Raw genomic sequence first — 27,449 nt, forward strand, 5'->3', positions numbered from 1 at the left:
AACTATACAGACCCTTAATCTAACACACTGAACTATACAGACCCTTAATCTAACACACTGAACTATACAGACCCTTAATCTAACACACTGAACTATACAGACCCTTAATCTAACACACTGAACCATACAGACCCTTAATCTAACACACTGAACTACAGACCCTTAATCTAACACACTGAACCATACAGACCCTTAATCTAACACACTGAACCATACAGACCCTTAATCTAACACACTGAACCATACAGACCCTTAATCTAACACACTGAACCATACAGACCCTTAATCTAACACACTGAACTATACAGACCCTTAATCTAACACACTGAACTATACAGACCCTTAATCTAACACACTGAACTATACAGACCCTTAATCTAACACACTGAACCATACAGACCCTTAATCTAACACACTGAACTATACAGACCCTTAATCTAACACACTGAACCATACAGACCCTTAATCTAACACACTGAACTATACAGACCCTTAATCTAACACACTGAACTATACAGACCCTTAATCTAACACACTGAACCATACAGACCCTTAATCTAACACACTGAACTATACAGACCCTTAATCTAACACACTGAACCATACAGACCCTTAATCTAACACACTGAACTATACAGACCCTTAATCTAACACACTGAACCATACAGACCCTTAATCTAACACACTGAACCATACAGACCCTTAATCTAACACACTGAACCATACAGACCCTTAATCTAACACACTGAACCATACAGACCCTTAATCTAACACACTGAACTACAGACCCTTAATCTAACACACTGAACTATACAGACCCTTAATCTAACACACTGAACTATACAGACCCTTAATCTAACACACTGAACCATACAGACCCTTAATCTAACACACTGAACCATACAGACCCTTAATCTAACACACTGAACTACAGACCCTTAATCTAACACACTGAACCATACAGACCCTTAATCTAACACACTGAACTACAGACCCTTAATCTAACACACTGAACTATACAGACCCTTAATCTAACACACTGAACTATACAGACCCTTAATCTAACACACTGAACCATACAGACCCTTAATCTAACACACTGAACCATACAGACCCTTAATCTAACACACTGAACTATACAGACCCTTAATCTAACACACTGAACTACAGACCCTTAATCTAACACACTGAACTATACAGACCCTTAATCTAACACACTGAACTACAGACCCTTAATCTAACACACTGAACTATACAGACCCTTAATCTAACACACTGAACCATACAGACCCTTAATCTAACACACTGAACTATACAGACCCTTAATCTAACACACTGAACTATACAGACCCTTAATCTAACACACTGAACCATACAGACCCTTAATCTAACACACTGAACTATACAGACCCTTAATCTAACACACTGAACTATACAGACCCTTAATCTAACACACTGAACCATACAGACCCTTAATCTAACACACTGAACTATACAGACCCTTAATCTAACACACTGAACCATACAGACCCTTAATCTAACACACTGAACTATACAGACCCTTAATCTAACACACTGAACCATACAGACCCTTAATCTAACACACTGAACTACAGACCCTTAATCTAACACACTGAACTATACAGACCCTTAATCTAACACACTGAACCATACAGACCCTTAATCTAACACACTGAACTATACAGACCCTTAATCTAACACACTGAACCATACAGACCCTTAATCTAACACACTGAACCATACAGACCCTTAATCTAACACACTGAACCATACAGACCCTTAATCTAACACACTGAACCATACAGACCCTTAATCTAACACACTGAACTATACAGACCCTTAATCTAACACACTGAACCATACAGACCCTTAATCTAACACACTGAACTATACAGACCCTTAATCTAACACACTGAACCATACAGACCCTTAATCTAACACACTGAACCATACAGACCCTTAATCTAACACACTGATCCATACAGACCCTTAATCTAACACACTGAACCATACAGACCCTTAATCTAACACACTGAACCATACAGACCCTTAATCTAACACACTGAACTACAGACCCTTAATCTAACACACTGAACTACAGACCCTTAATCTAACACACTGAACTATACAGACCCTTAATCTAACACACTGAACTACAGACCCTTAATCTAACACACTGAACCATACAGACCCTTAATCTAACACACTGAACTACAGACCCTTAATCTAACACACTGAACTATACAGACCCTTAATCTAACACACTGAACTATACAGACCCTTAATCTAACACACTGAACCATACAGACCCTTAATCTAACACACTGAACTATACAGACCCTTAATCTAACACACTGAACTACAGACCCTTAATCTAACACACTGAACTATACAGACCCTTAATCTAACACACTGAACTACAGACCCTTAATCTAACACACTGAACCATACAGACCCTTAATCTAACACACTGAACTACAGACCCTTAATCTAACACACTGAACTATACAGACCCTTAATCTAACACACTGAACTATACAGACCCTTAATCTAACACACTGAACCATACAGACCCTTAATCTAACACACTGAACTATACAGACCCTTAATCTAACACACTGAACTATACAGACCCTTAATCTAACACACTGAACCATACAGACCCTTAATCTAACACACTGAACTATACAGACCCTTAATCTAACACACTGAACCATACAGACCCTTAATCTAACACACTGAACTATACAGACCCTTAATCTAACACACTGAACCATACAGACCCTTAATCTAACACACTGAACTATACAGACCCTTAATCTAACACACTGAACTATACAGACCCTTAATCTAACACACTGAACTACAGACCCTTAATCTAACACACTGAACCATACAGACCCTTAATCTAACACACTGAACCATACAGACCCTTAATCTAACACACTGAACTATACAGACCCTTAATCTAACACACTGAACTATACAGACCCTTAATCTAACACACTGAACTACAGACCCTTAATCTAACACACTGAACTATACAGACCCTTAATCTAACACACTGAACTATACAGACCCTTAATCTAACACACTGAGCCATACAGACCCTTAATCTAACACACTGAACTATACAGACCCTTAATCTAACACACTGAACCATACAGACCCTTAATCTAACACACTGAACCATACAGACCCTTAATCTAACACACTGAACCATACAGACCCTTAATCTAACACACTGAACTATACAGACCCTTAATCTAACACACTGAACTATACAGACCCTTAATCTAACACACTGAACCATACAGACCCTTAATCTAACACACTGAACTATACAGACCCTTAATCTAACACACTGAACTATACAGACCCTTAATCTAACACACTGAACTATACAGACCCTTAATCTAACACACTGAACTATACAGACCCTTAATCTAACACACTGAACCATACAGACCCTTAATCTAACACACTGAACCATACAGACCCTTAATCTAACACACTGAACCATACAGACCCTTAATCTAACACACTGAACCATACAGACCCTTAATCTAACACACTGAACTATACAGACCCTTAATCTAACACACTGAACCATACAGACCCTTAATCTAACACACTGAACTATACAGACCCTTAATCTAACACACTGAACTATACAGACCCTTAATCTAACACACTGAACTATACAGACCCTTAATCTAACACACTGAACTACAGACCCTTAATCTAACACACTGAACTACAGACCCTTAATCTAACACACTGAAATTCAGACCCTTAATCTAACACACTGAAATTCAGACCCTTAATCTAACACACTGAAATACAGACCCTTAATCTAACAGCCCTGGACGGAGGTGATGGAAAGTATTTCCCCCTCTCTAGAATGGTGTGTAGAGAACGTATGGCCATGCTACATACAGATGGTGAATGTAAAGGGATGTTTTTTGCCCACTTCAAAAGGTTCAAGATGTATCACAATAGAGACTTAAGATATGAAATGTGCTTGAATACTGACAATGGGGATCATAGATTCAATATTCAGGAAGCTGGATGCAAATGCACACATCTCAAAGACTCCCGGTTTCTCGAGGGAAATAAACAGCAAAGAGCTGTGGGTTTGGGGTGAAAAGTGTGTGTGTGTGTGTGTGTATGTGTATGTGTATGTGTGTGTGTCTCCCACCTACCTCCTCCAGAGAGTGGTACACCTCATAGTCATATTGGGATTCAGACCTCCTCTTGCGGGAAGAGCGATGTCCTGTCTGCTTTTCAATTTCCTTCTGAAGGTTAGATATGAACACCCTGTGGAGAGAGGAGCATCAGTGTGTTTTAGGGTCATGTTTTTATTGAAAATACATTTTAGTCTTGATGATCGTCCTCTTATCATAACTTTGTTTATTCAAGTAAGAAAACTAAGCAGAGAGACCAGTGACTTTGTCCTTCTGTGGAGAGACAGCGTGTCTTTGTGTGGAGAGACAGCGTGTCCTAGCGTGGAGAGACAGCGTGTCCTAGCGTGGAGAGACAGCGTGTCCTAGCACGGAGAGACAGCGTGTCCTAGCACGGAGAGACAGCGTGTCCTTGCACGGAGAGACAGCGTGTCCTTGCACGGAGAGACAGCGTGTCCTTGCACGGAGAGACAGCGTGTCCTAGCGTGGAGAGACAGCGTGCAGACAGTCTACTAGGTTTGTATTCTTCATGCTGTCCATGAATTTGTTGTATTTGATGAGTCACATTCACTTATTTGGTAAAAACTATTATCATAACATCAGGAAAGGCTACATCTGTCATTGACATTCTTTGAGAAAACGTCTCTCTTCACAAATGAGATGAGAGTAGTTTTGTCATAGTCTAGCTCAGCTAACATTGACCACAGGACGACAAAACAGAAAAATGTGGACAGAAATCAAAGTGTTTGAATGCATTACATTTTATGAATAACTACACGCAATTGTATTTTCCAGATAAGATGCGTGATTTTAGTCCCCTCTCATGTGAACCCATCACCCATAGCTTTTTCCATCTAATACAAATTATCCCCCAAACGCTCTCAGACTGTAAATACTGAAACCCATCACCCCACCAGCCTCAGATCTCTGTGGCTCCCCGGCCCATACTGAGGAAATATACATCTATGAATAGTCAAAGGAAGGAGAGATGAGAGAGCAAAAGAGCGTGAGAGAGAGAGAGCAAGAGAGAGAGCGAGAGAAAGAGGAGAGAGAAAGAGAAAGAGCAAGAGGAGAGCGAGAGAGAAAGAGAGAGCGAGAGCAAGAGAGAGCGAGCGAGCAAGACAGGAGAGCGAGCGAGAGAGAAAGAGAGGAGAGCGAGTGAGAGCGAAAGAGAGGAGAGCGAAAGAGAGGAGAGCGAGAGAGAGCAAGAGAGCGAGCGAGCCAGAGAGCGAGCGAGCCAGAGAGCGAGCGAGCCAGCGAGCGAGCGAGCCACAGAGTGAGCGAGCCACAGAGCGAGCGAGCCAGAGAGCGAGCGAGCCAGAGAGCCAGAGAGAGAGCGAGAGAGAGAGCCAGAGAGAGAGCCAGAGAGAGAGCCAGAGAGAGAGCCAGAGAGAGAGCCAGAGAGAGAGCCAGAGAGAGAGCCAGAGAGAGAGAGAGAGCCAGAGAGAGAGCGAGCCAGAGAGCCAGAGAGAGAGCGAGCGAGAGAGCCAGAGAGAGAGCCAGAGAGAGAGCGAGGGCCAGAGAGAGAGCCAGAGAGAGAGCGAGGGCCAGAGAGAGAGCCAGAGAGAGAGCCAGGGCCAGAGAGAGAGCCAGAGAGAGAGAGAGCCAGAGCGAGAGAGAGCCAGAGCGAGAGAGAGCCAGAGAGCGAGAGAGAGAGAGCCAGAGAGAGAGAGAGAGAGGGCCAGAGAGAGAGAGAGAGAGAGAGAGAGGGCCAGAGAGAGAGAGAGAGAGAGAGAGGGCCAGAGAGAGAGAGAGAGAGAGAGAGGGAGAGGGCCAGAGAGAGAGGGTCAGAGAGAGAGAGAGAGGGCCAGAGAGAGAGAGAGAGGGCCAGAGAGAGAGAGAGGGCCAGAGAGAGAGAGAGGGCCAGAGAGAGAGAGAGAGGGCCAGAGACAGAGAGCCAGAGACAGAGAGCCAGAGCCAGAGACAGAGAGCCAGAGACAGAGAGAGCGAGCCAGAGAGAGCGAGAGCAAGAGAGAGCGAGAGCAAGAGAGAGCGAGAGCAAGAGAGAGCGAGAGCAAGAGAGAGCGAGAGCAAAAGAGAGAGAGAGAGGAGTAAAAAGTCTTCCCTGGGGATAGGGATGACAATGGGAGTATTTCTGGCTATGGCTTCTTTGATAAACTCCATCATTGTGAGGATTGATGGGGAGAAAAGATGAAAGGGCTGCTTTTGAAAGCGAATAGGGTTGTGGTGCGTGTTTGTGTGTGTGTTTTGTGTGTGTGCATGTGTGCATGTGTGCTTTGAAAAGGCACCTCACGACACCCTTTGGGGAACAGATGTTTCTCTTCCTGTGGGGGTGGATGGGTTAACGACAGGGGGAGTGGTGAGGCGGAGGGGCACCGGGCTAGGAATGGCTCTGGTGTTATGATGGTCATTGTCTTTACTGTTCAGGGTGAAATATGGAGTAGTCTCTAAGCCCTTACTTAAAATCTATGTGTTCTCTCTGGAGGCGTGTCCGTAGCCCTCGTGTGTCGTTCCGTCTCACGTGCACGTCCACAGTGGCATTGTGTCGGATCAGAGAGGCACTGTTGGGCTGCCATAGGTCGACCTGAGAGGGAGAGAGAGAGAGAGAGAGAGAGACAGAGACCGAGACACAGAGAGAGAGTTAGTAATAGGGATCCACGGACACACACAGATTGTCCGTAAGACATGGTGAGACACTCCTGCACCACCCAAACAACCTTGCTCCCCTTCCTGAACCCACAGTTCCTCCTGCTAATAAACCCAGGGCTTCTGGGGAGATAGACAATAGCAAAGCTTTAACATTCAAGGCTGTTCTCCACAGCACACTATGACCTGGAGTCGAGATCAATGCTATGGGTTACGGATTGACGAGCAGGTCAAGGGAATGCTGATGACCACACACACACACACACACACACACACACACACACACACACAATTAATAGCCCAGTCAAGCCATCCCCCTGCCTTCTACATCCCACACCCTGCTGTTTGACCCCAGGTTAGCAGCCAGCAAAGCCTCTCCTTTCAGTTCCTGCCAAGAAATAGCACCGCTAGCTGGAGCTGGTATAACCTACACATTAGCCAGCTATTAGCAGCCAAATAAACACAGATATGTCGACCCTGGACCAGCCATTGATGCTCTCCAAAACCAAGGTTTTACATAAAGATAATAACCAACCACGCTCTAAAATAAACCTTTTTGGGATCATGAATAAGCGATTCAGTGATTTACTTTGACGGGAACTGAGCGTCTCATAGCTCCAGCTGGCTCTGGTTTCAGTACGGGAGTAGAATCATACAGACTGGCACAAATGCCTATTAAGAGATCATTAATTTAATAGTTAACAGAAAGCCATGCACCCGCTTTGAAATAAACTACAAGCTACAAGGGGTAAAAAAAAACGTTCCACATGTGAATGGTATGGGGTCCCTCAGCTTTTCTCTGCTACTCCAAGCCAACATAAATGGATACGGTTGCAATTTATATGCTGCATTTCCAAATGACCAAGAGCACTATTGTTACTGTAAATGTTTCCACATCTCCATCTCTTTGTTGGTCTCACAAATCAAACAGCACATGCCCAAGCATCACTTGTGTATCACTATCAGATAACATGGTTCACTCTACGAAGCCCTCCTATGATCCAAGTTACGGTTTTCAATAATTGTTTACAGTAAAGGCTCTTATAGATGCATTCCTTGGCTTTATTAGGAAATATAATCCCAGTGGATTAGATCCTTTATCACTTGATTGTTTACATGATTTTATTTGCGGTTATAGGATACCTTTAGATTGAGGTAGTTTTGTTATGGTTTATGGCAATCCTGAGGAGTAAAGGAAGGTAGTGGGCCTACTGCAGAGTTAGTTCAGTTCTGAGACATATTGGAGACGTTTGGCTCCTACAAAAGGCAACTAAGGTGAAATTCAATTGGAGTGTTTATGATTCAGGAGAAGCTAGACCAATCTATCATTTGACACTAGACAGATCTATCATAAGACGTAGCACTTGACGGTCTCAGTATCAACAATTCAAAGCACGGAAGGGAACATCTTTACTTATATCACAATTTCTAGCACAACATATTCAGTATTTTTGTGGACAGGCATCCATTTATAAGAATCAACAATTAAATATTGTGACACTCAAGGGCCTCTCTCTGTTTGGCTTCACTCTCTGTGAAGGTGAGGAGTGTGACTTTGGCACAACGCGGATAAACTAAGAAAAACATGTCTCAACAGCAGCTGTCCAAACAGTAGCCGCCATCTCCAGGGTCTTCAGGCCCACTGTCCCTCCTTAGACACAGACTCAGGCCAGACCAAGACCAACATGGGGGGTCCACCAAACAATATCTGGTTATTTAGTCGTCAGTTGACCTTTCCCCCTATCTGTCCCTTGTTTCTCTGAGCTAGTATTTCTGGTTGTCAGGACAGTTCAGCCCAACCCTGAACCCTAACACAGATGTAGGATCTTAATTTGAGCCAGTTTGCTACACTTCTAATCCTGCAGCAACAGGAAATGTCAATTATTATGTTGATTATAATTAATGGACATTATTGTGGGGGTTGATACATTCAAAAGCATTTTTAAACCTCAAATACATTAAACGTTTAAAATGTACTGCAGGACATTTCTCTTGAAAAAGGGTGATCAAATTAAGATCCTACATCTATCTGAACCTTGCTAAGGATAACTATAACAGCCCAAACAGTTCCCAACACACCCCAAACATATCTCAAACACTACCAAATAGCCCATAGCCGTGAAATACGACCAAACACAGTCCATAACAGCCAAAGCCAAACCAACTAATGACAGCCCACCACTGACAAACACTGCTCAACATATCCCACCACTGACAAACACTGCTCAACATATCCCACCACTGACAAACACTGCTCAACATATCCCACCACTGGCAAACACTGCTCAACATATCCCACCACTGACAAACACTGTTCAACATATCCCACCACTGACAAACACTGCTCAACATATCCCACCACTGACAAACACGGCTCAACATATCCCACCACTGACAAACACTGCTCAACATATCCCACCACTGACAAACACTGCTCAACATATCCCACCACTGACAAACACTGCTCAACATATCCCACCACTGACAAACACTGCTCAACATATCCCACCACTGACAAACACTGCTCAACATATCCCACCACTGGCAAACACTGCTCAACATATCCCACCACTGACAAACACTGTTCAACATATCCCACCACTGACAAACACTGCTCAACATATCCCACCACTGACAAACACGGCTCAACATATCCCACCACTGGCAAACACTGCTCAACATATCCCACCACTGGCAAACACTGCTCAACATATCCCACCACTGGCAAACACTGCTCAACATATCCCACCACTGACAAACACTGCTCAACATATCCCACCACTGGCAAACACTGCTCAACATATCCCACCACTGACAAACACTGCTCAACATATCCCACCACTGGCAAACACTGCTCAACATATCCCACCACTGACAAACACTGCTCAACATATCCCACCACTGACAAACACTGCTCAACATATCCCACCACTGACAAACACTGCTCAACATATCCCACCACTGACAAACACTGCTCAACATATCCTACCACTGACAAACACTGTTCAACATATCCCACCACTGACAAACACTGCTCAACATATCCCACCACTGCTCAAAACATTCTAAACTGGGACGGCTGCATCCACAGGCAAATGTGAATTTATCAATTCGACTCAGTTTTCATATATTAACCTTGACCACCCAGGCAGGATCCAGGCCCATTTTCATACTTCACTAATAACATCAGTCCCACTGCTGGGAGTTTATCTTCAAGGGAAGGAAAGAGTAGGAAGGTCACCGGTGTTCTCGGCATTGCTGTGTAATTGTTCCCAAATGGTATTGGGAATGTCACAGGCCACAGCAGACGCTTTCTCGCCTTCTCCGGGGAGCTTGAAGGTTTTTTCAACTACAACGGTCAATGAACCAGATGCCTTTCTGACTGCACCGTGAACTGCCTCATTTACCCCTCTGTAAAATTAGCCAGAAGAAGAATGTACACTAACTACATTATGATTACTATGGTTCTCTTTTGGTTTTATCATGGCCTATTTTACCGTTCTACTAATGTCACGGTTGTCGTAAGGAGAAGCGGAGCGTGTGTGTCGTCCCACATTTTATTTACACTGTGAAACTATGCAATACATATTGGAGATCATCCCAAACAAAACCCCAACATAGAAATACGGCGGCTCTGGTGCAGTAAGCAGAACCTTCTCATCCCGCAGATCCTCCTACAGAGGAGGCGGCTCCGGTTCAGGGCGTAACCCCCACTCCGCCCGCTGATCCCTCCGATTTTGTGTCACCGGACTGTGGATCATCACCGGGGGTTCTGGACTGCCGACTGCCGCTGGAGGTTCTGGACTGCGGACCGCCGCTGGAAGTTCTGGACTGCGGACCGCCGCTGGAAGTTCTGGACTGCGGACCGCCGCTGGAAGTACTGGACTGCGGACCGCCGCTGAAGACTCTGGACTCCGGACTGGGGGCCGTCTCAGGAGGCTCCGGACTGGGGGCCGTCTCAGGAGGCTCCGGACTGGGGGCAGTCTCAGGAGGCTCCGGACTGGGGGCAGTCTCAGGAGGCTCCGGACTGGGGGCAGTCGCCGGAAGCTCTGGACTGGGAACTGTCGCCGGAAGCTCTGGACTGGGAACTGTCGCCGGAAGCTCTGGACTGGGAACTGTCGCCGGAAGCTCTGGACTGGGAACTGTCGCCGGAAGCTCTGGACTGGGAACTGTCGCCGGAAGATCTGGACTGGGAACTGTCGCCGGAAGCTCGGGACTGGGAACTGTCGCCGGAAGCTCGGGACTGGGAACTGTCGCCGGAAGCTCGGGAATGGGAACTGTCGCCGGAAGCTCGGGAATGGGAACTGTCGCCGGAAGCTCGGGAATGGGAACTGTCGCCGGAAGCTCTGGACTGGGACTGCGCACTGGAGGCCTGATGCGTGGGGCTGGCACAGGTGGCGCAAGACTAGTAACACGCACCTCAGGGCAAGTGCGAGGAGCAGTCACAGGGCGTACCAGGCTGAATAGACTCACAGGAGGCCGGGTACGTGGGGCAGACACAGGATATACTGGGCCGTGGAGGCGCACTGGAGATCTCGAGCGTAGAGCTGGCACAATCCGCCCTGGCTGGATGCTCAACCTAGCTCGACAAATGCGGGGCGCGGGCACAGATCGCACCAGCCTGTGAATGCGCCCTGGCGACACAGTGCGCATCACCGCATAACGCGGTGCTTGCTTCATCACTCGCTCCCCACAGTAAGTACGGGGAGTTGGCTCAGGTCTCCAACCTTACTCTGCCAATCTCCCCGTGTGCCCCCCCCCCCTCTCGCACTTGCCTCGTGGCTGGTATAGTACCTCGTAATATCGCCGCTCCGCTTTAGCTGCCTCAATTTCCTCCTTTGGACGGCGATACTCCCCAGCCTGACTCCAGGGTCCTTTCCCGTCCAGAATTTCCTCCCAAGTCCATTCCTGTTTCTCCTGGGCACGCTGCTTGGTCCTTTGGTGGTGGGAGATTATGTCACGGTTGTCGTAAGGAGAAGCGGACCAAAGTGCAACGTGTGTGTCATTCCATATTTTATTTACACTGTGAAACTATGCAATACATATAAATAAACTGAATGACAAAAACAACAAACCGTGACGCAGAGGTGAAACATACACTGACTCAAAGATAATCTCCCACAATCCCAGGTGGAAAAAACCCTACTTAAGTATGATCTCCAATTAGAGACAACGAGGACCAGCTGCCTCTAATTGGAGATCACCCCAAACAAAACCCCAACATAGAAATACAAAACTAGAACCTGAACATAGAAATACAAAACATATAAGAAAAAAACCTGTCACGCCCTGACCTACTCTACCCTAGAAAAGAACATCTTTCTATGGTCAGGACATGACAAGTAAGCTATGTAGAATTGTTTTAAGAAGGTCATACCAAGGATAATTTAGCTATTTGATTTAGCATTTTAAGATCTCTTGAAGTATAAAAAAAAAATTATATATATATATTTTTTTTTATTAACAAATATTTTTGGCCTTACTGCCATTAGCCCATACAAAACGCATTGAATAACAGATTCACTACATGGAACAACAGATAGTCCCCAAAAAATATAAAAAGGAAGTTTGTTCTGAAGTGTCCCTCCTATTATTGGGTATGACGCTACAAGTTTGGCACACCTGTATTTGGTGAGTTTCTCCCATTCTTCTCTGCACATCCACTCAAGCTCTGTCAGGTTGGATGGGGAGGGTCGCTGCACAGCTATTTTCAGGTCTCTCCAGAGATGTTCGATTGGATTCTAGTACGGGCTCTGGCTGGGCCACTCAAGGACATTCAGAGACTTGTTCCCGTAGCCACTCCTGCATTGTCTTGGCTGTGTGCTTAGGGTCGTTGTCCTGTTGGAAGGTGAACCATCACCCCAGTCTGAGGTCCTGAGCGATCTGGAGCAGGTTTTCATCAATGATCTCTCTGTATTTTGCTCCGTTCATCTTTCCCTCGATCCTGAATAGTCTCCCAGTCCCTGCCGCTGAAAAACATCCCCACAGCATGATGCTGCCACCACCATGCTTCACCGTAGGGATGGTGCCAGGTTTCCTCTAGATGTGACGCTTGGCATTCAGGCCAAAGAGTTCAATCTTGGTTTCATCAGACCAGAGAATCTTGTTTCTCATGTTCTGAGAGTCTTTAGGTGCCTTTTGGCAAACTACTGAGGAGTGGCTTCCGTCTGGCCACTCTACCGTAAAGGCCTGATTGGTGGAGTGCTGCAGAAATGGTTGTCCTTCTGGAAGGTTCTCCCATCTCCACAGAGGAACTCTAGAGGTCTGTCAGAGTGACCATCTGGTTCTTGGTCACCTCCCTGACCAAGGCCTTTCTCCCCAGATTGCTGAGGCTGGTCGGGTGGCCAGCTCTAGGACGAGTCTTGGTGGTTCTAAACTTCTTCCATATAAGAATGATGGAGGACACTGTGTTCCTGGGGACCTTCAATGCTGCAGAAATGTTTTGGTACCCTTTTCCAGATCTGTGCCTCAACACAATCCTGTCTCGGAGCTCTACGGACAATTCCTTCAACCTCATGGCTTGGTTTTTGCTCTGACATGCACTGTCAACTGTGGGACCTTATATAGACAGGTGTGTGCCTTTCCAAATCATGTCCAATCAATTAAATGTATCACAGATGGACTCTAATCAAGTTGTAGAAACATCTCAACGATGATCAATGGAAACAGGATGCACCTGAGCTCAATTTCGAGTCTTATAGCAAAATGTCTGAATACTTATGTAAATAGGGTATTTTAGAATTTTTTGCAACAACAAAAAAATAGTTTTTTCTATGTCAATATAGAGTATTGTGTGTAGATTGCTGAGGATTTTTTTTATTTAATCGTTTTCAGAATAAGGCTGTAACGTACAAAATGTGGAAAAAGTCAAGGGGTTTGTTCTGCCTGTGGCTATGAACTGTTCTGCCTGCGGCTATGGAACTCTGACCTGTTCACCGGACGTGCTACCTGTCCCCGACCTGCTGTTCTCAACTCTCTAGAGACAGCAGGAGCGGTAGAGATACTCTCAAAGATCGGCTATGAAAAAGCCAACTGAAACTTACTCTTGAGTTGCTGACTTGTTGCACCCTCGACAACTACTATGATTATTATTATTTGACCATGCTGGTCATTTATGAACATTTTAACATCTTGACCATGTTCTGTTATAATAAACACCCGGCACAGCCAGAAGAGGACTGACCACCCCTCATAGCCTGGTTCCTCTCTAGGTTTCTTCCTAGGTTTTGGCCTTTCGAGGGAGTTTTTCCTAGGGAGTTTTTCCTAGCCACCGTGCTTCTTTCACATGCATTGCTTGCTGTTTGGGGTTTCAGGCTGGGTTTCTGTACAGCACTTTGAGATATCAGTTAATGTACGAAGGGCTATATAAATACATTTGATTTGATTTGATTTGTTTGAATACTTTCTGAAGGCACTGTATATTTCCATACATTTTTCCAACTGGTACGGGGGACATTCAGGCGAGTCTTGTGAGGCCTGGTGGGTGTCCAAGAGCAAAACAACTGACATGTACATGAGAGTCTCACCTTTGCACAGAGGGGTCATATTAGTGTGAAGCCCAAATGGTTTGGACGCTACAGACAGAAGTACCAACTTCAGACGAGTCTCCTGACACTTGACGAGTCTACTGACACCATTGTGTTCATCTTTCCATAGAGGGGTCATAGTAGTTTGTAGACCAAACCATTCGGACTCTACAGACGTTTTTGTGAGAAGACTGATTTTCAGGATGTCTCATGGTCTGATAAACACTGCTTTAGCTCTGTCACCTTTCACCGCAGATGCGGAAGTGCGACATAGGTGGATGCAGTGGACAGAAACTCATCCAATGCAAAAATCCAAATCTCTAGCTTAAACTAACAGATTTTTATAATAATTGTGTGTGTGTGTGTGTGAGTGAGTGAGTGAGTGAGTGAGTGAGTGAGTGAGTGAGTGAGTGAGTGAGTGAGACAGAGAGAGACAGAGAGACTATTGAAGACAAGACATCATTACCTTGATGTTTCCCAGGAGTTTCTTCAGCACCTGAACCTCCTCTTTGTTGCTGGGAGTTATCCTGAAGACTTGATCCCTGAAGAAGCAGAGGGAAGCAGTTAAGTTATCCTGAAGACTTGATCCCTGAAGAGGCAGAGGGAAGCAGTTAAGTTATCCTGAAGACTTGATCACTGAAGAAGCAGAGGGAAGCAGTTAAGTAACATGTTCTATATGCTGCTTCTACTATACAGTCAAGGAAGTTACTATACTGAAAACAAATATAAACGCAAAGTGTTGGTCCAATGTTTCATGAGCTGAAATAAAAGATCCCAGAAATGTTCCATACTCACAAAAAGCTTGTTTCTCTAAAATGTTGTGCACAAATGTATTTACATCCCTGTTAGTGAGAATTTCTCCTTTGCCAAGATAATCCATCCACCTGACTGGTGTGGCATATCAAGAAGCTGATTAAACAGCATGATCATTCAACAGGTGCACCTTGTGCTGGGGACAATAAAAGGCCACCCTAAAATGTGCAGTTTTGTCACACAACACAATGCCACAGATGCTCAGCTCTTTTGCTGCCAGTTGTTCTCGTGTATCATACAATGCGTCCATATGGCAGAGGAAGAGACATTTATAACTAGAGTGCAGAGGCCTGCCGCTGTCCCGCCATAGATGGAGCCCCATCTGTGCAAAAGCCCACCATTCGATTCCATATAGCATTTGTTTTTTATCAGTATAGCCACTCAGCACACTGCACAGCACACTATGCCGTTTCATGCTGCTTGACCATATGGTTCGTAAGAAGTGCCCATCAAGCCAATCCAACTTGTGGGAGGTGCTTCAGGGAGCATGGGGTGAAATCTCTTCATATTACCTCAACAAATTGACAATTAGAATGCCAAAGGTCTGCAAGGCTGTAATTGCTGCAAATGGAGGATTCTTTAACGATAGCAAAGTTAGAAGGACACAATTATTATTTCAATTAAAAATCACTATTTATAACCTTGTCAATGTCTTGACTATATTTCCTATTCATTTTGTAACTCATTTCATGTATGTTTTCATGGAAAACAAGGAGATTTCTAAGTGACCCCAAACTTTTGAATGGTAGTATATATTTTTTTCTTTAGGATTTGGGAAATTCTCCCACGACCCCACTTTTATATCAGGCGACCCCACATGGGGTCACGATCCCTAGTTTGGGAACCGCTGTACTACACAGTACAGTATGATAGCGTAGCGCCTATCGTTCTCCTTTACATTTCTAAAGTGATTGAACAGGATCTTAAGCACTTACAAATTCATAACATAGTGTACGAATTGCAGGATTTAATTTATTTAATTGTATTTATCTTTTTTTGCATCACAGAACATATCACAAGAAATGGGTGACGTTGTGAACACAATTGTGCAACACTTTCGGGGACAGGTTTTGGCTCCTGAGGGTTACTTTCAAAACTACTGTCTGAAATTATACAAAATCTTTATAAGGCATCTTTAATTCCCTAGTGACGTGAGAGGATCTTTGTGCGGCTGAGGACTCCGTAGAGTAGGCAGAGGGTGTGGTACTGGTGCTACTAACTACCTCATAATGCCCACCTATCTGTGTCTGTAAGTCATCTGTCCCCTATACAAACCACAGTCAGAATGAAAGAGTTTCATGAATTCAGTCAGATTATAAATTACTTCACCAAGAGCACATCACTCTATGACATTTCTCAGCCATAGTGTCAGTTAATGCATTCTCCCTTTTTACATGACTGGAGAATGACGCTTAATTGCGAGAGAGAGAGGGTTAAGGGAAGGAAAGGGCTGGGTCCTGTTTCAGTGTAAGATCTGGGATAGATGACAGGGTCATACCAGTGCCAAACAATTTGGCTGACAGATCATTATAGGATAGTGTTACCGCATCTTGTGTTCCACAAACAGGTGATGTGATGGGACAGAGATTTGTTTTTACAACACAGATTAAATTGAGACATTTGAGAATCAGGGGTCTTAAATAACATGAATGTACATTAAGATCCAAGCATTAAACTAAAGACCTACAACACACATTTACATCATTTGAAAACATCTAAATGTAGACAAGGCGAACTTAACATAACCTTTACATACCTGGTGAGATTTCAGGAAAATAAAGCATGCCAGTAGTAAGCCTTAGCTCTGATTCACAACTATGACTCATAGAAAATATAAAACCAAAGATATTGTTTAGCCTACTACTGTATATCATTGTATTGAATTTCCCTTATTAACTGGTGCCCTAAATGAACTTTGTTCATTGGTAGCACTGGTTAGGAGCACCAGTGAACAGCATTTAGCACCAGAACATCTTTTTTTATTTAAATTGATTTAGATATAGCTACGCCTAGATTATTTTTGAAGCTCGTCTCCTGAGAAACTATTCGGAGACCCATTCCTTTCTTCTAATGCCATCTTAAGTTGTTATCCAGCTAGGTTACATCAGAGCCATGTATTTGGGTTACTTAAAACCTCTCTAGGGTCGGCGGGACGAAATCGTCCCACCTACTCAACAGCCAGTTGAATCCCGTGGCGCGTTATTCAAATACCTTAGAAATGCTATTACTTCAATTTCTCAAACATATGACTATTTTACACCATTTTAAAGACAAGACTCTCGTTAATCTAACCACACTGTCCGATTTCAAAAAGGCTTTACAACGAAAGCAAAACATTAGATTATGTCAGCAGAGTACCCAGCCAGAAATAATCAGACACCCATTTTTCAAGCTAGCATATAATGTCACATAAACCCAAACCACAGCTAAATGCAGCACTAACCTTTGATGATCTTCATCAGATGACAACCCTAGGACATTATGTTATACAATACATGCATGTTTTGTTCAATCAAGTTCATATTTATATCAAAAAACAGCTTTTTACATTAGCATGTGACGTTCAGAACTAGCATACCCCCCGCAAACTTCCGGTGAATTTACTAAATTACTCACGATAAACGTTCACAAAAAACATAACAATTATTTTAAGAATTATAGATACAGAACTCCTCGCTATGTCCAATTTTAATTTTAAAATAGCTTTTCGGTGAAAGCACATTTTGCAATATTCTGAGTAGATAGCCCGGCATCACAGGGCTAGCTATTTAGACACCCACCAAGTTTAGCCCTGACCAAAGTCAGATTTACTATAAGAAAAATGTTATTACCTTTGCTGTTCTTCGTCAGAATGCACTCCCAGGACTTCTACTTCAATAACAAATGTTGGTTTGGTTCAAAATAATCCATAGTTATGTTCAAATATCCTCTGTTTTGTTCGTGCGTTCAAGACACTATCCGAATGGTAAAGAAGGGTGACGCGCACGACGCATTTCGTGACAAAAAAAATCTAAATATTCCATTACCGTACTTCGAAGCATGTCAACCGCTGTTTAAAATCAATTTTTATGCCATTTTTCTCGTAAAAAAGCGATAATATTCCGACCGGGAAAGCGAGTTTACGTTCAAAGACAAAAGAAAATAAAACATGGGGTCGACTCGTGCACGAGCCTCAGTCTGATGGTACTCTGACCGGCCACTATCCAAACGCGCTAATGTTTTTCAGCCAGAGGCTGGAATTACATCATTCAGCTTTTGCCCGGGTTCTGAGAGCCTATGGGAGCCGTAGGAAGTGTCACGTTACAGCAAAGATCCTCAGTTTTCAATAAACAGAGCCAAGAAGAACAAGAACTTGTCAGACAGGACACTTCCTGTAAGGAATCTTCTCAGGTTTTTGCCTGCCATATGAGTTCTGTTATACTCACAGACACCATTCAAACAGTTTTAGAAACTTTAGGGTGTTTTCTATCCAAAGCCAATAATTATATGCATATTCTAGTTACTGGGCAGGAGTAGTAACCAGTTTAAATCGGGATAGGTTTTTTATCCGGCCGTGCAAATACTGCCCCCTATCCCCAACAGGATAACTGAATAAAGTTGTTTGTTATCAAACAAACAGTTAGCGGCCAGCAAGTAGGCTTAGTGTAGAGTCCAAGACATGGTTTATGGAATTATAAGTTCATAAATCATGCAAATCCACAATAGAAATAAATAAAATGTAGATCAGGTAATAAGAGTTATAATGTTTGAACAGTTTGGGCTACAGACAAGCAGTTTGGGCTAGAGACAAGCAGTTTGGGCTAGAGACAAGTGTTTGGCCTACAGACAAGCAGTTTGGGCTAGAGGGAAGTAGTTTGGGCTTGAGACAAGCGGTTTAGACTAGAGACTAGTGGTTTAGGCTAGAGACAAGTGGTCTGGGCCAGAGACTAGTGGTCAGGCCAGAGAGTAGTGGTCTGGGCCAGAGACAAGCGGTCTGGGCCAGAGACAAGCGGTTTCGGCCAGAGACAAGCGGTTTGGGATAGAGACAATTGGTTTGGGCTAGAGACTAGTGGTTTGAGCTAGAGACTAGTGGTTTGGGCTAGAGACTAGTGGTCTGGGCCAGAGACGAGTGGTTTGGCCTAGAGAAAAGAGGTTTGGGCTAGAGAAAAGAGGTTTGGACTAGAGACTAGTGGTTTAGGCTAGAGACAAGTGGTTTGGGCTAGAGACTAGCGGTCTGAGCCAGAGACTAGTGGTCTGGGCCAGAGACAAATGGTTTGGGCCAGAGACAAATGGTTTGGGATAAAGACAAGTGGTTTGGGCTAGAGACTAGTGGTTTGGGCTAGAGACTAGTGGTCTGGGCCAGAGACTAGTGGTTTGGGCTAAAGACAAGTGGTTTGGGCTAGAGACTAGTGGTTTGGGCTAGAGACTAGTAGTTTGGACTAGAGACAATTGTAAAGGTGTGAAGCATGACGGTTTAGGGGCTGGGCTATACACTGCGTGCACAATTATTAGGCAAATTGTATTCCTCGGGATTCATTTTATTGTTGAACAAACACAATGCTCTCAGTCAATCCAAAATGTTATTGAACCTCAAACCTGAATGTTTAACAAAGGAAAAGTGAGTTGTGTCTTTCTCAGGGAAATATATAAGTGTGCAGAATTATTAGGCAACGATTAGTGTGCAGAATTATTAGGCATCTAAATTACAAAAATAATATCTCTCAACTCACTAGTTTATTCTCAATTTTTAGAGTAAGTATAACAGATAAGTAACACAAAATGACAATTATATAACATTTTTGGCCTTTCAAAAATATTCAGTGACCAATATAGCCACCCTTATTTTCAATAACTGCCATAAGCCTTCCATCGTTTCTTGATCTGTTCACGATCAATTTTCGCTGAAGCAGCAACCACAGCCTCCCAAATGCTGTTCAAAAAGGTGAATTGTCTTGCATCACTGTAAATCTCACGTTTGAGAAGGGCCCACAAGTTCTCAATATGATTTAAGTCAGGTGAGGAAGGGGGCCAGGTCATTATTCAGGCATCTTTGAGGCCCTTGCTGGCTAGCCAAGCAGTGGAGTACTTGGATGCATGTGATGGAGCATTGTCCTGCATAAATATCATGGCCTTTTAGAATGCTGAGGACTTCTTCCTGTACCACTGTTTGACGAAAGAATCTTCCAGAAACTGGCAGTAGGTTTGGGAGTTGAGTTTCAGTCCATCTTCAACCCGAAAAGGTCCAACTACCTCATCCTCAATGATAGCAGCCCATACCAGTACCCCTCCTTCACCTTGCTGGCACCTGACTCAAAGTGGTGCCCTGTGTCCATTACTGATCCAGCCACGGGCCCATCCATTTGGTCCATCAAGAGTCACTTTCATTTCATCTGTCCATAGAACCTTTGAAAAATCTGTCTTCAGGTATTTCTTTGCCCAATCTTGACGCTTCAACTTGTGAATCTTATTCAGTGGTGGTCTTGTTTCAGTCTTCTTGACCTTGGCCATGTCTCTGAGCACTTGACACCTTGTACTTCTGAACACTCCAGGTAGGTTGCAGTTCTGGAATACGGTGGCACTGGAGGATAATGGGTTCCTGGTAGTTTGACGTTTAATTCTTCTCAAGTCTTTTGCAGTTAATTTGCGCCTTTTCTTCCCCATGCGTTTTTTGCGCCCCAGTTGACCATTCGCAACAAAACGTTTGAATGTCCGGTGATCACACCTCAATAGTTTAGCTATTTAAAGAGTGTCGCATCCGTCTGAAAGGCATTTTACATTTTTGGTTTTTCAGTGTCAGTTAAATTAATTTTTTGGCCCATTTTACCTGAGGTAATGAGGCTGCCTAATAATTATGCACACCTTGATATAAGGTGTTATTCACTTTCGCCACACCCTCCCTCATTGCACAAATACATATCACCTGAAAATGATTAAATCCAATAAGCATTCAAGTTTATATGGTTTGGAGTTGGAAAATGTGAATAGAAACAATGATAAGATCAGAATACTCACTTGCCTAATAATTGTGCACCCAGTGTATAGTAGGCCCTGCTCACAGGTGGTACAGTGAAGCCTAATCAGACTTGCCCGTGTGCATCATGCTTCTCACAGATGGTACAGTGAAGCCTAATCAGACTTGCCCGTGTGCATCATGCTTTTCGCAGGTGAGGTGCAAAGGGAAGTGAGCACTGGAGTACCGGACTTTCCAGGTAAGAAAGGGTTTACAGAGCGGCAAATGAAGAGGGTTTTTATATATTTCAAATTGGCCAATTTTTTAAAAATAATTTACCAATCACATCATGTTATCTTTTGTATTCCTATTTTGATTGGTCCCTGAACCCATAAAGACAATGTAGAAATGTATAAAACCCATCTTAACTTCCCCATCTGTTAGACCTAAAGTCTGAGGCAAAGAGCCTATAGCCTATAAAACTATAGGTTTGAAAACTCTGTGGCTGAGAGCCGAAGCACCTTTATCAACTTCCAATCCACTGTCCTCCAAGAGTTCCTGAATGTTCTGTTTACTCTCACAGGTGAGGTGAAATTATACAATGTAGTCTAGCCTATTGACTTTGCACGCACCGGTCAATACAAATGTAACAACTTTGCTCCCAACGGCACATATCATTTTGCCATTCAATGTAGCTTATTATCTGGGTGAATATTTCTCTAGGCGCAATGGTGCTAAATATAAATTCCAGGTCACACAGCAAAATACTTAGGGGGATGTACGAACAATATGGTCACAATTTAGAGCCCTGACCCTGACTATGAAACACATTGGTGAAAATAACCAAAAAATCCATACCACATTATTAGATTCAGTAGCAAACAACATCAATCATATGACTGTTTGAAGCCCTGGCAATTCCTTTCAGGTGTAAACATGGGAAACAGATGAATGAAAAACACTTACCGTAAATTCCGGACTAAAAGCCGCAACTTTTTTTCCCAGGCTTTGAACCTTGCGGCTTAAAAAATGACGCGGCTAATATATGGATTTTTCCCGCTTTCAATTTTTTTTCTCTCCAAAAAAACACATTCTGTGACGTGCTCAGTTTTTGGGCGGCATGAAGCTTTCATTAGACCAATGAAATTGCCGAACGGGTTAAGGTCAAACAACTTTTTTGTTTACTGTTTAGATTAAATCGAGCGCTCTCAAACTTCCCATCATTCTGATTACGGTAGTCATTTTGTCACCCTCATCATGGTAAAGACACGGAGAAATGCATATGATGCAGCTTTCAAGTTGAAGGCGATTGATCTGGCTGTTGGAAAAGGAAATAGAGCTGCTGCACGGGAGCTTGGTCTTAATGAGTCGATGATAAGACGTTGGAAACAGCAGCGTGAGGAATTGACTCAGTGCAAAAAGACAACTAAAGCTTACTGCTAATTTTTTATTTTTTGTTACAAGCCGTGTTTCGTTAAAGCCTTTTTATTTTTGTTACAAGCCGTGTTTCGTTAAAGCCTATTTATTTTTGTTACAAGCCGTGTTTCGTTAAAGCCTATTTATTTTTGTTACAAGCCGTGTTTCGTTAAAGCCTATTTATTTTTGTTACAAGCCGTGTTTCGTTAAAGCCTATTTATTTTTGTTACAAGCCGTGTTTCGTTAAAGCCTATTTATTTTTGTTACAAGCCGTGTTTCGTTAAAGCCTATTTATTTTCGTTACAAGCCGTGTTTCGTTAAAGCCTATTTATTTTTGTTACAAGCCGTGTTTCGTTAAAGCCTGTGTAAAGTTCATTTGTTTCAATGTACCGGTAGGCACCTGCGGCTTATAGACGTGCGGCTTATTTATGTTCAAAATAATATATATTTTTTAATTCAGTGGGTGCGGCTTATGTTCAGGTGCGCTTCATAGTCTGGAAATTACGGTAATCTGATTCTGATGTTCCATGGGGGCTAGTAGTCAATTCTTATTCTCATCTGTCTAACACTGCTTCTGAATCTCCTGTCTTCATAGGATATAAAGGCAATCCCTAGACACACTGAAAATGTATCTACACTAACGATACCATCATAAAGACAACAACATCATAAGAAGGAAACCACTCTGCTAGACCCACAACTATCCCTTGTGTTTGACTAACTGAAACCATATCAACCACCTAAGCTTAGTATCTGGTTTCATGGATTGGCTTTCATATTTCTCCACACAGTAAATCAACTCAGCGACCAGATTCATACTGTACTGTAAAGCTTTGCATAGGAATCCATTTCCAGTCCGGTTTAAATGACATTTGAAATGAAACTATTAACAGTATAGCTGCATGAGTGTGGTATTTCAACAAAACGGAAACAACTGTTCCCTATAAACTCTTAATGAAAGTGTGTCACAAATGGGACTTGGCATAGTTCAGCACCTGTCACAGACACCTTTCGTTAGGCTATATCCAAGCTCTCTTCAATGTTACATTCCTGTGGGAACTCATAATATTAACTTTATTATAAACTTAAAAAGCCATCACAACTAGGCTATAGACCTGTGCAGTACAACACGCCCATGTTCATGTCCATGATCCACTAGTTGTAAGTGCTTGCGAGATTGCCTGGGTTTCCAAGGATTTGTCGGTGCCACTGACAGATGAAGAGCAATCACTAACACACACACACACACACACACACACACACACACACACACACACACACACACACACACACACACCACACACACACACACACACACACACACACACACACACACACACACACACACACACACACAAGCACACACAGACGCACACAGTGCTTGACTTGGACTGAAATAGGTCCTGGTACTGTTTATATTTAGGTGCAGGTGCTCCACAATACTGTTGAGCTAATATTCTATAAGAGGAACAGGAGCTCAAGCAGTAGAACATTGAAGTTTCTGGAACTCAGCTCTCGCTCTCTATATCTCTCTCTCTCTCACTCCCTGTCTCACTCCCTCTCTCAAATTCAAATTCAAGCTGCTTTATTGGCATGAAAAACATTGTGTCAATATTGCCAAAGCAACAATGTATACAATATACATTGTAATGCAATATAATAATACAAATAGATCTCTCTCTATCTTTCACTCCCTCTCTCTATCTATCTCTCACTCCCTCTCTCTCTCTATCACTCTCTCTCTCTCACTCTCTCTATCTCTCACTCCCTATAGCTCTCTCTCTATTTCTCTTCCTCACTCCCTATAGCTCTCACTCTCCCCCTCTCTATTTCTCTTCCTCACTCCCTATAGCACTCTCTCTCCCCCTCTCTATTTATCTTCCTCACTCCCTATAGCACTCTCTCTCCCCCTCTCTATTTCTCTTCCTCACTCCCTATAGCACTCTCTCTCCCCCTCTCTATTTATCTTCCTCACTCCCTATAGCACTCTCTCTCCCCCTCTCTATTTCTCTTCCTCACTCCCTATAGCACTCTCTCTCCCCCTCTCTATTTATCTTCCTCACTCCCTATAGCACTCTCTCTCCCCCTCTCTATTTCTCTTCCTCACTCCCTATAGCACTCTCTCTCCCCCTCTCTATTTCTCTTCCTCACTCCCTATAGCACTCTCTCTCCCCCTCTCTATTTCTCTTCCTCACTCCCTATAGCACTCTCTCTCCCCCTCTCTATTTATCTTCCTCACTCCCTATAGCACTCTCTCTCCCCCTCTCTATTTCTCTTCCTCACTCCCTATAGCACTCTCCCCCTCTCTATTTCTCTTCCTCACTCCCTATAGCACTCTCTCTCCCCCTCTCTATTTCTCGTCCTCACTCCCTATAGCACTCTCTCTCCCCCTCTCTATTTATCTCTCTCACTCCCTATAGCACTCTCTCTCCCCCTCTCTATTTCTCTTCCTCACTCCCTATAGCACTCTCTCTCCCCCTCTCTATTTATCTCTCTCACTCCCTATAGCACTCTCTCTCCCCCTCTCTATTTATCTCTCTCACTCCCTATAGCACTCTCTCTCCCCCTCTCTATTTATCTCTCTCACTCCCTATAGCACTCTCTCTCCCCCTCTCTATTTCTCTTCCTCACTCCCTATAGCACTCTCTCTCCCCCTCTCTATTTATCTCTCTCACTCCCTATAGCACTCTCTCTCCCCCTCTCTATTTCTCTTCCTCACTCCCTATAGCACTCTCTCTCCCCCTCTCTATTTATCTCTCTCACTCCCTATAGCACTCTCTCTCCCCCCTCTCTATTTCTCTTCCTCACTCCCTATAGTACTCTCTCTCCCCCTCTCTATTTCTCTTCCTCACTCCCTATAGCACTCTCTCTCCCCCTCTCTATTTCTCTCTCTCACTCCCTATAGCACTCTCTCTCCCCCTCTCTATTTCTCTTCCTCACTCCCTATAGCACTCTCTCTCCCCCTCTCTATTTATCTCTCTCACTCCCTATAGCACTCTCTCTCCCCCTCTCTATTTCTCTTCCTCACTCCCTATAGCACTCTCTCTCCCCCTCTCTATTTATCTCTCTCACTCCCTATAGCACTCTCTCTCCCCCCTCTCTATTTCTCTTCCTCACTCCCTATAGTACTCTCTCTCCCCCTCTCTATTTCTCTTCCTCACTCCCTATAGCACTCTCTCTCCCCCTCTCTATTTCTCTTCCTCACTCCCTATAGCACTCTCTCTCCCCCTCTCTATTTCTCTTCCTCACTCCCTATAGCTCTCACTCTCCCCCTCTGTATTTCTCTTCCTCACTCCCTATAGCACTCTCTCTCCCCCTCTCTATTTATCTTCCTCACTCCCTATAGCTCTCTCTCTCCCCCTCTCTATTTCTCTTCCTCACTCTCCCCCTCTCTATTTCTCTTCCTCACTCCCTATAGCACTCTCACTCTCCCCCTCTCTATTTTTCTCCCTCACTCCCTATAGCACTCTCTCTCCCCCTCTCTATTTCTCTTCCTCACTCCCTATAGCACTCTCTCTCCCCCTCTCTATTTCTCTTCCTCACTCCCTATAGCACTCTCTCTCCCCCTCTCTATTTCTCTTCCTCACTCCCTATAGCACTCTCTCTCCCCCTCTCTATTTATCTCTCTCACTCCCTATAGCACTCTCTCTCCCCCTCTCTATTTATCTCTCTCACTCCCTATAGCACTCTCTCTCCCCCTCTCTATTTATCTTCCTCACTCCCTATAGCACTCTCTCTCCCCCTCTCTATTTCTCTTCCTCACTCCTTATAGTACTCTCTCTCTCCCTCTGTCTATTTATCCCTTTCTCTATCATGTTTCCATTTTCCACCAGGTCTTTCACACTGTGACACAGGGTGTTGTGGCCCCCTTAAACAAAGGTGGCCCAGGGCCGCTTATAGGGATGAGGGAGAGAGGGAACAAAAGGGCATTACACCCCACTCCAGCGGCCACAAGAAATGCCACCAACAGCCTGTCCCCAATGCTACATGCAGCCTCAATGCCTACAGGTTAGAGTATGACTTAGAGACAGTTTATCTAGGGCAAAATCCCTTTCCATCCCAAACATGAAAACTGTGTAGCTCATGCAACTTCCAATACACCATTTAGTTCTACTCCAGAAAAGCGTTTTATCATCACCCAAATTGACCCATCTTTTCCTTGTCATAGCGATCCCCATGGATCATAGACTCTCTGTCAAAACGCTGGCACTGCCTTCTTGGTGTGTCTCGGTGTGTCTCGGTGTGTCTCAGTGTGTCTCAGTGTGTCTCGGTGTGTCTCGGTGTGTCTCGGTGTGTCTCGGTGTGTCTCGGTGTGTCTCGGTGTGTCTCGGTGTGTCTCGGTGTGTCTCAGTGTGTCTCAGTGTGTCTCAGTGTGTCTCAGTGTGTTAAAAGCCTGCTGTGCACTGGTAGCTTTCCTTTCTAGGCTAAAGCTGTCTTTTAAGCTGTCAATCTGACATTTCACTCAGCTCTCTCTATGGCAGTAACCTTTTAACTGAGCCCTTGGCACTAAGACAGAAGGAACTCTGTAGTCTTTTTGGATACTGAGAGAAATTCTATTATCGCTCCACTCTGTGGGCCCACCTTCAATATACCCAACTCTGTGTGTCCCATTGTTGAGGGAATAGGGGCACATAGTACTTCTGTATCACAATATCAAGATCTGACAAGTGTACTGTATTCAGTGTTTCCCCTTTATGCATTTAGTTGCGGCACACAAATTGTGGCTGCCACTGCAAAAAAACTAAAATATATTATAATAATAATAATAATAATAATAATAATATTTTGTTTCGGGATGATAAAATGTGTTCAGTGTAAACTTAGATAAAAAACATGAGCTGGCGCACACCCAGAATAATAGTTTGTGTGGAGGTGCTGACTAACGGCGAATAAACTGGAAACTGTCAAAATAAAGAAAGTCGCACACTCCATGTGTAATCTCCCAGCAATGTA

The 27,449-nt window shown here is 43.8% G+C and overlaps 1 protein-coding gene across 3 annotated transcripts in view; it reads right to left on the reverse strand.

Moving 5' to 3' along the window:
- Positions 1-27,449, reverse strand: part of LOC106579545 (carboxypeptidase A6) — a 41,253-nt gene that overhangs the window by 8,953 nt on the left and 4,851 nt on the right. For 2 of the 3 annotated variants that reach the window (XM_082965968.1, XM_082965969.1), the window contains exons 2-4: positions 14,805-14,880; positions 6,626-6,750; positions 4,227-4,341 (exon numbers count right to left, since the gene is read on the reverse strand). In XM_082965968.1, coding sequence (XP_082822094.1) covers positions 4,227-4,341; positions 6,626-6,750; positions 14,805-14,880 — 316 coding nt within the window. Of the gene's footprint in view, positions 1-4,226; positions 4,342-6,625; positions 6,751-14,804; positions 14,928-27,449 lie in introns of all 3 variants that reach the window. The other variant, XM_045702693.2, reaches the window with a different exon arrangement.

The sequence above is a fragment of the Salmo salar genome, chromosome 19 (assembly GCF_965601325.2).
Source record: "Salmo salar chromosome 19, fSalSal1, whole genome shotgun sequence".
Lineage (NCBI taxonomy): Eukaryota > Metazoa > Chordata > Actinopteri > Salmoniformes > Salmonidae > Salmo > Salmo salar.